The following is a 10383-nucleotide window of genomic DNA, read 5'->3' on the forward strand; positions in this document are numbered from 1 at the left end:
ATATATATATATATATATATATAAATAATTTAGAGAAGAACCACCATAGTGCAACTCGCACGAAGAAGGAGAACAGACACCATGAAGAAAAGTGTACTATACAAACTAGTTTAAAAATCTAAAAATCCAAGGGAGAATTTATAATACATAAAATCTATGAAATATTGGACTAAGAATTAAAATCGGTTACGTTTGAGAAACGAAAATGGGAGAAAGACTATACACGTTTCATGGCCACATAACATTGGGAAATATCTGGTCAATCTACAATGAATCAAACAAGATAAATACCACTCAATATGAGGACACTCTTCAGGTCCTGTAAATTCAAAAAACGTATCTTAAATTTAAAAATGCATAAAATAAGAAAAGTATAAAAATCTGTCCGTTTAAGCAAAATTTAGTATAAAGGAAATTGTCAAGGTTTCATAATAAAACACATCAAATAGCAATAAATGTCTGTCAAATTTAAGGCATAAAACGTCAATTGGGGAGATAATATCTGTAGATAAGGAAAAGGAAACATATATAACGAAAGTGTGATTAGCTAGTAAAGGGAAAAAAAACGTGCAAGAATATAAGGGGGAAAAAAGTCACTTAACTTAACGGGGAAACTTGGTTGCCTGAGGTACTATTCAAAGGCGAAGAAATATATACTATGTGTATCACGTGACAAAATGGCGCCCACCACGTGATCCTAAATGTCAAACTAACGTTTAGAACTAAAACACGTGAGATACGAGACAGCATGGCGTGGAAGGAGAAGAGGGAGGAAAAACTACGAAATGATGATAAGGTAAGTGTGTAGACCTGGAATCAAGCAATAAGATAAAAATTATAAACCTAATAATAGAAATGACAACGAAAAAATCTGGTTAATAATCCCATACGGGAACCGGGTTAAAACAAATATTATTAAAGAAATTCTAAATATAATCGAAATATTCATTAAAGACAATAAAAAATATTAAGATATCTTCTCTAGTATGAACTTATGGGTTGGTTACTCCACTACTAATAATGTTGGTAACATCATCTCATCCTTTGACAAGTTTAAATTGAACAAGTTCTACAATAATAAATAAAGCCACACTTCAAATAATAATAATAGTAATAATACAGACCAGCAAATATCTAACTGCACATGCAGAGACATAACTAAATCCAAATTTAACAATAAATGTAATTTAGAGGATCTGGTATATCAATGTGTAGTTACTCCTAATGATTATAATAAAAAGAATAGACACAGTTTAAACACGATTTACACCGGCTCAACCTCTAATAAAATCAAATCCCGAGTGGCTCAACATATGCACTCTTTTAAGAATAGCAACTTAATTAATTCCACTGGCCTTAGCAAATACACATAGGACCTTAAATCGAAAGGAATAAAATACAGTTTAAAAGGGAAATAGTTTGTAAGGCTAAATCTTACCGAACAGGCAGTAAATTCTGCTCCTTATGCACTAACGAGTTTAAGGAGATACTATTCACTAATAATAAAAAATTAATAAACTCCTATGATGAACGAAAAATTAAATGCAGACATAAACTCAACTTTTTATATAATAACTTTAGATAATTGTTCACACAACTCTATGGTAATATCTGCTTAGTTATGACCTCATAACAGGGTATAAGTTCAGGTAGTGAGTTGCGATAGCTTTGTGTTTATACTCTGCTAAAAGATATACACTAACCTTAGTCTTATTATACTTATTGTTATGAACCCTCAGCAGTAACTAGTCTTGCTAATACGTAGGTCTTGATTACACGTGGTTCGAGATAATATTAACTTTCTACTTGGATACGCCTTACAAGTCCACCGTAATACTACCTTCCTTCATTTTTGTCATTTTTAGTTCTGGTATATTTTATGTACCTTAATCACTTCTACATGTTTGCTTCCATCAGTTATTTCACTATTTTTTTCTTTTACTCTTTTACATAACAGCATAATAGTGTTTGATTCCAGGTCTACGCACTTACCTTATCATCATTTCTTCCTAGTTGCACCATGGTGGTTCTTCTCTAAATTCTTAAAATGTTTTTCAATATACAACTCAAGTCAGACCTGTCACAACTTCGTTTTGGTGGTATACATATTTTTAATGATATGTCCATAGTCTATTCATTGGTTTGTGTTTTGTGTTTGCTGATTGGCTGTTATTTCACTGCATTATCACTTGTTATTTCTTGTTGCATGTTTTTTTTTAATATTTCTTGTATTTGTTGATTAAATAGATGTACTTCAGTTTTGAATTTATCTGTTATTCTCCTGAAGACTGTTTCTATCAAATTTTGGGTATGTCTTTTTTCGATGGAGTTTGCCATACTGTGTTTGTAGACTGTGTGTAAATATTGTGTTTTGATAAGGAGTGAATAATTTTAATGACTTGTTTGTATCTAACATATTTATTTAGGGAGAAATTTCTGATATTGGAAATGGTATCTCCTAGTTGATTGATTTTGGCATAGGTTGTAGAATGTGTCTGTTAACTAATTAAAATTATTTGTTTGTTAATTTATTGGGGCATCAGTTTTTTTAACCATTAGGCTTTGGACATGTTTGATTAAGTGCTTGCATGTATGAGCGATCAGGGCTCGCTTTCTACTTTATTTTGTATATGTTTCATATTCTTGTTTATGTGTGTGCCTGCAATATTTAAGTGGTTTTGATTAAAATATTTGGAATTTCAGTTGGGTTATTATAAACAGTTATATATGGATGAGGTTTGGTGTGTTGTCTGTTAAACTAATTTAATATTGTTGTTTAATTCATTGACTGTTATATGTTGTTTGAAGAATAGGTCTCTAAATGTGTGTGTATGTATGTATCTGTGAGCATGTGCATGACTGTGTGTGTTTGTATGTTGTGGCCAACACTTCTTTCTTATCCTATGTGTTATTCCATATGTGGGATTCCATATTCTGATAAAACTTTTTCATTTATGTTTGCATTAGTCTTTTGTATCGCATGTTTGCAATAGGTCAGCTATTTGTGGTTCAATACATATGGACGTAACTTTTTTTCATGTTTGTGTGAGTTAGACTTGGTACTTGTCTTAAGCTGTATGTAGTTTAGATCGTTTTGTTTTGAAAGATGAATTTATTTCGGTAACCACAGTGTGATGATATCTCATTTTTGTATAGTGTGTGTGTGTTTGTGTGATTATATGGTTAGGGAACAAATTTAATTCAGAACCATTCATGTTTAATGGTGTGCAGTTTGTATGTATGTATTTGTGTGTGTGTGTGTGTATGTATGTATTTAAAACAATGATAGGTAAAGTGTTTGTTTTCTACTAATTCTGAGAAAATATAATAGAATAAAATTAAATGATCTTGTCTGAAATGTTTGTTTTCTTGGAAGCTATTCAGTACATTTGAATTTGCTCAAATTTATTTTCATTGACTAACTGTCCTTTGTAATAGAGACAAAGAAAAAATAATTCTTTTCATGTTTATATAATACTGTTCTTTTAAATCTACAGTCCTTTTTGTTTGTTTGCTTATAATTGTCACAATCATCATAACTGCAATCATTATTAACAGCATCATCCTTAAAGTTATAGTATAATTAAACTATTTATACACATCAAGTCAAGCTAAGTGATTGTAATAAGAACACTTTTATCAAATATATTTCTGACATGTACTCTTACAAATTTTAACTCATTGTAATGGTTTTATGAAGTATTTTCTACTTCTTAGAAATTAATTTCAAATTAATTTTACCATTTTACTAAAACAAATGGTAAAGAAACATTTATTTATTTATTTATTTTTCCTAATAAAAAAAAAAAAAAAGAAGACAAGATTAATTAAATTGTTTTCAGACAAAATTGATGTAATTTTTTCTCCGGCAATATTTTAAAATAGCATTTGAAATCTATTTCTTACTAAAACAACTGCCTACAATTTTCATCAACGTCTTCAATTAATATGCTTTCGACTGATTATTCAGATTTAATTTCAATGTATTTTATTTTTTTTTTTTTTCATCAATTTAGCCAAAACATTCTGTAAAATGATTGTGAAGTGGTTGATTATTCAGTTCTTCACATTCAAATTGAGACTGTCAATTAGGTCATGATACTTTAGGTCAGTTTTGAAAGTACTTTAGGTTTTAGTTTATTCTAGCAATCATTACTATATCCATGCTGAGGCACATAAATGAAAAATACAAACTGCTAATCAAGCTAAAATAACAAGTTAACTAAAGCCATTACTTCTCTCCTCAAGACATTGAGACATTACCTTGGTTAATATGGCTTTATCTCTACCGGGTTATTATAGTCTAAATATGCATTAAACAATCCCAGAATTACTGTTTCCCTCAACTGCCAATAGAATTTTCTGTTTCACCAATTGAACATTTTATTTCTATCTGTATAGTAGACAGATCAATAATAGCTAAGCATTAGGCCTGCAAGGAGTTATACAAAATTTTAAAAAGTGAATAGAAAGAATTGATACGAAGAAACTTAGTGGGGAGCAAAATATTAGGTTATCCAGCCAGAAGAGAAGCTGAGAGTAGGATGTGTGGAAATGTTCCAGTCTGTGATGATGAGAAGCATGAACTGTTCTGAATCACAAAGCAGTGTGTTTGTATGAATCAAAATGTCACAGGAGAGAAGTGAGAAAATACTGATGCACTTGCCTGAGGTAAAAATGAAAATAAGGAAGCATGGAAATGTTATTATGAAAGGTTGTTACATGTGGAATATTTTATTTACTTATGCTAGTTAACCAGCTAGTACAGCAAAGTGTTATATTCAGTGGCTGACATATCAATATCTTTGCAAACTGCTACAAGACAAACTGAGATGAAAAATATAAAATTAATTTCTCTAAAAAGAAATACAAAACTATAAATGTAAGACGAGAGAATAATAATAATAATGATGATGTTCATATTAGTTATTCAAAATAATACTAAATATTTATGTTAACTAATTCAACCCATTGTGAAACAGTATATAATATTAATGATGATGATGGACTTAAAGTATATACATATGTGGGTGTGAGTGTGCGAGTGTTTATGTATATATGTATACATGTACATACACACATACACATATATATATATTGGGTTGGCAACTAAGTTCCCGCCGTTTTTTTTAAATTTTGGAATTCATTGCATTTTTAAGTTTTGAGATCTATTTTTTTCGAGAATTCTATTTTGGAATCTATTTTGTTGTTTTTGTTTCTAGTTAATTTTAGTTAATTTTTGTTTATTTTCAGATCATTAAAATGGAATGTCAAGTTAAGAAAAACGAGCATTTTCGACACCTCCTTCTTTTTGCTTTTAATCAAGGTTCTAAGGCAGCAAAAGCTTCTCATGACATTTGTGCTGTATATGGAGAGGGTGCCATAGCTGAAAGAACTGCTTGTGATTGGTATGCCAAGTTCAAAATGGAAATTTTGACTTCAAAAATGCATCTTGTTCTGTCCGTCTGACAAGGGAACTGGCAGAGAAAATGGAATACTCCCACACTGCTATAGAGAAGCATCTTCACTCGATGGAAAAGGTTCAGAAGTATGGAGCATGGGTTCTGCATGCTTTAAGTGGCAACAACAAAAATCAACAAGCCACAATCTCCATTGGTTTGCTTGCTCGTCACCACTCAACTCACGGACACAAACAACAATTTCTTTACTGAATCATTACTAGCGACGAAAAATGGTGCCTGTACATCAATATGAAGCAGCTTATGGAATGGCTTAGCCCCAGTAAAAAAGCAACACTGCACATGAAAGAAGATCTTCATCCATGTAAAATGATGTTGTTCATATAGTGCGACTGGGAAAGGATTATTCATTACGAATTTCTTGAACGGAACCAAGCAGTCAATGTGAAACTCTAAGTTCAACATGTGGAATGACTCAACATGGCTAATCAAGAGAAAAGACCTAATCGGCAGCATGGAGTTCTTCTGCTGCGCAACAATGCCCGCCCTCATATCATCAATATGACTAATGAAGCCATTCAAACACATGGCTGGGAAGTGCTGCCACACCCGTCGTACTCTCTTGATTTGGTACCAACGGATTGCCACCTTTTTTGATCTCTTTCAAATGCTATGCTTAGAGTTTGTGATGCAGAATTGAGAGCTTGGTTGGAGCTGATGCAGAATTGAGGGCTTGGTTGGATCAATTTTTCGAGTCAAAATCAGGTGATTTCTACCAACGAGGTATTGAAATCTTGTTTAAGTTGGGAAGAAGTTATAAACAAGGGTGAATACATTATTGATTAATTAGTTGTTATTTTTTATTAAACCTTTTAAAAAGTTTAAATTTTAAAAACGGCGAGAACTTAGTTGCCAACCCAATATATGTACATATTTATCATATATACATACATGCACCCTCACACACACACATATAAATATTTAGATAAATATAGATATACATACATACATACATGCATACATATACATACATGTCTGTGTGTGTGGCTGGTTGAAGCTCTGCTGTCCAATGATATGGATTTTAGTTTTTTGATCAACTGAAGGACCAGCTCTTGAAGTTATGTCATGGGAGCATGTACCCATTTACTCATTATTCACAGGTAGAATGAGTATGATATGATGTGAGACATGGCTGTACATTTCAATTAGAGCTACAATCCATATAACATGTATATAATTGAAAAAAATGAAACTTGAAATTTGCCAGCAAATTGTGATCCTGAAACACATCTAGTAGGATGGGAATGAGCTGTCCAGCAAATGCCAGCATAGAAATAGAGAGTGGATGCAAAGCAATGATAATGAGTGGTTGGCGTTAGGAAGGGCATCCAGCTGTAGAAACTCTGCCAAATCAGACTGGAGCCTGGTGTTGCCATCCGGTTTCACCAGTCCTCAGTCAAATCGTCCAACCCATGCTAGCATGGAAAGCGGACGTTAAACGATGATGATGATGATGATGATGATTATGATAATAATAATGATGATGATGATATATATCATAAGCATACACTCACACATACATATATATATATATACACATGTGTACACACACATGCACACACACATATACAAACATGCATATGCATATATTGAAAAGGTTAAGAGGTTTCACACAAGTAAATTTTAAAAGTGGGGACAAAATATTAGGTTATCCAGCCAGAAGAGAAGCTGAGAGTAGGATGTGTGGAAATGTTTCAGTCTGTGATGATGAGAAGCATGAACTGTTCTGAATCACAAAGCAGTGTGTTTGTATGAATCAAAATGTCACAGGAGAGAAGTGAGAAAATACTGATGCACTTGCCTGAGGTAAAAATGAAAATAAAGAAGCATGGAATAAAAAGAGGAAAACATCTACCACTTTTTCAAAATAGGCAGCCCGTTTCCATTACTGAAGCCAATAAGAAAAGGAAAAATAAACTGAATAAATTAATTTTTGAAGATAGCAGCTTTGAAAGAGCACATGACTGCTTATTACAAAATTCACATGTTAGCACTTGTTGGTCTCCTACCAATGGGCACTTGATCATAATTGTAGTAGTATCAGTTTTAGAAGTGGCAGTTTTGCTGTTCTTTATTAGCAATATTGATATTCATGAGTAGTTCATAGTGATGAGGGTTGTTGTACAGTGGTAGTGGTGGCAGTAGCAATACCAGCAGCATCTAGTGATAGCAGAATCAGCAGTTGTATCAGCCTCACTAGTAGAAGCAGTAATAGCAGCTGTAGCAGCTTATGCATTAGGTGTAGTAGTGGTGGTTGAAATAATAGAAGCCAGAGATGTAATAAGAATGCTGTAGCAGGAGTGAAAGTAGTAACTATAGCAGCAATAGTAGTTACAGCAGCAATAGTAGTTACAGCAGCAAAGTAGTAGTATCTGTAATGGTAGTGTCAGCAGCTGTAGTTTTAGTAGTAGTGACTTTTCTCCTGTAATTGTTAAGTGGTCGGTATTTCATTTTGAATGTTGTTCCTTTGCTGAAGTTAAGTAAATTGTTATAAGGGAAGATCATAGAACTTGGTTGTTTCTTATCAGGACATAATTGGATTCAAATTTGTAATCAATGCAGAGTCATGAATTGTCTGAAGGACACCCTGATTTGCCCTATATACTTTTCTCTACATTCTGTTATTGCATAAATTGGGTTTTCAGATGCACAGATGAAAATATCATTTATTTTTGAGAGCTGTCTCTATAAATCTGATTTCACATTCCTTCTGACTGATTTATACATATCTCATGTGTGTGTATAAAATATAGTGCAAGGAGATGGAATGAACAGGCTGTAATCCAAATCACAACAAATGTTTCTGCACATTAGCATCAGCTGATAATTACTGAGTGTTGCACATATTATACATATTACTATATAAATATGATTCAGTGATAGCTGTGTACTTGCACATCATCAGGTGAGTTGCTTTGAGATTTTCACATGTATATCCAGTAAAAGAAGTATTCTAGCTATTTGATAGCATATGATCACTAATAACTGCAAAGTAGCTTTGGAATGTTATTACCAGGATGATATTAAGTTATACATAAATCATCGTTTAATATCTGTCTTTCCTGTTGCCATGGTTTGATGGAATCTAATGAACTGGAGGACTGTGTCAAACTCCAGTGTCATTGTTGGATGGATGTTAGTAAGATGAGAAATGAACAAAACTTGATGGGGATAATTTGGGTGCAAGGGCAGGATTCAGTGTGTGAATAGACATGAACCTAATGCTGTTAGAAGCTTCCTTTTGTTCTGATGGATGGGTTTTGTTGAGTACAACAAAATGCCAAATGTCTCAATTCCTTTTTCATCTCCACCAAGAAGTGTACCAATTTAAGATCAGCCTTTGGAGCATGACTTTTTGGGTCTCCCTCTTCTACAAGTTACATCAACTTTAAGCGATTGACACTTCTTTAAACAGTTGTCATCATCCAAGAACACCACATGATTGTACTAATACAATCTTCTTGGACATGGAAACAATTGTATATTCTATGAGTTTGACGTTGCTTGAAATGAATTTGTTTCAACAAATTGATGCCTGTATATCAATTTCTTCATTTTCTTCTTTATCTTATATGCAGGGTTATTGACAAAGAATGAATCAATTTCATTATGCAATATTTTAATAAGGAAAAGTAATAGAAAACTCCAGCTAAGTCACAAGTATTTACACACAATCAACTCTTACAAGTGTTCAATGTGGCCACCACCTACAGCATGAGCAATATCAATGCGAAAAGAGAATTCCTCCCAGACGCATATCAGTATATCACGATCCACTGAGTACTTCTTTTGCTGTCTGGTTGAATGCTTTATCAATGGTTTTCCATTTCTCTTCTATGTCAATATCTTCTGGAATCGCCTCAAGCAAAGCAAATTTACTCTTTAGTTCCATAATGAACTTCCTTTTGATATGCTGATACGCGTCTGGGAGGAATTCTCTTATCACATACTGCAGGTGGTGGCCGCATTGAACACTTGTAAGACAAGAAATAAAAGTTGATTGTGAGTAAATCCTTGTGACTTAGCTAGAGTTTTCTATTGCTTTTCCTTATTAAAATATTGTGTAAAGAAATTAGTTCATTCTTTTTGAATAACCCTGTTTATATATAATCATTTCATCAGTATCACAGTACTTTTCTGATGCAGTGTTTTCTACAGATGGATACCCTCTTTGATTCGAACTTTCACCTGATTTCAAGGAAGGTAATAAATCCCACCAGTCTATCATGAGCATGCTTTCATGTATGACTAGAAATAAATGACATCATGTATGAATGATGTGAGATTTTGTTTACAATCAGCAACACATGTGAAGATGAAAGGAAATATGAATTCCAACACATATAACTCCCCATCCACGCAGATATATACACATACAAAATCATGCACATATATACGAGGTGATAGCAAAAAGTTTCCAGACTCGTTCTGTAGTGCTCCAGCACATGACAGCACATGGTTGCATGTGCATGAGAGCTAGCAGTGACCTTCATGAGGTGGTGTGTTGAGTGACATTGCTGTGCTTACTTCGTAAGTTGTGAAATTAGTGTTTTTGTGATCACATGTATGCTGTAGTCTACGACTTTGTCGTGGACAGGAACAAAGAGCCAACATAAAATTTTGTGTTAAACTTGGGAAGTTTACTACTGAGACATTGAGCATGCTTCAGCAACCTTACAGCGATGAGATAATGGGATGTACACAATGTTTCAAGTAGCATGGACACTTCAAAATTGGAAGAACGTCCTTAGAAGATGATGAGCAATCTGGAAGACCTGCCACAAGCGTCTGCCCTGAAAATGTGGTATTGTGCATTGAGAATATGTCCACCAGGGCCAGACCAGTAATTAAGAGTTCTACCGCGATGTTTTGAAGCATTCGAGGGAGAAAATTTGGCAAAAGC

General features: G+C 33.4%; 1 protein-coding gene across 1 annotated transcript in view; it reads left to right on the forward strand.

Annotated features, from left to right (window-relative positions):
- Nucleotides 1-8936, forward strand: part of LOC128249815 (uncharacterized) — a 26760-nt gene extending 17824 nt beyond the window's left edge. Inside the window, exon 3 of the mRNA XM_052974357.1 lies at nt 5254-8936. Within this exon, the coding sequence (XP_052830317.1) occupies nt 5254-5469 (216 nt within the window). The 3' untranslated portion in view covers nt 5470-8936. The remainder of the gene's footprint in view (nt 1-5253) is intronic.
- The last annotated feature ends 1447 nt before the right edge of the window (nt 8937-10383 follow it).

Source organism: Octopus bimaculoides, chromosome 1 (genome assembly GCF_001194135.2).
Source record: "Octopus bimaculoides isolate UCB-OBI-ISO-001 chromosome 1, ASM119413v2, whole genome shotgun sequence".
In the NCBI taxonomy this organism is placed as follows: Eukaryota; Metazoa; Mollusca; class Cephalopoda; order Octopoda; family Octopodidae; genus Octopus; species Octopus bimaculoides.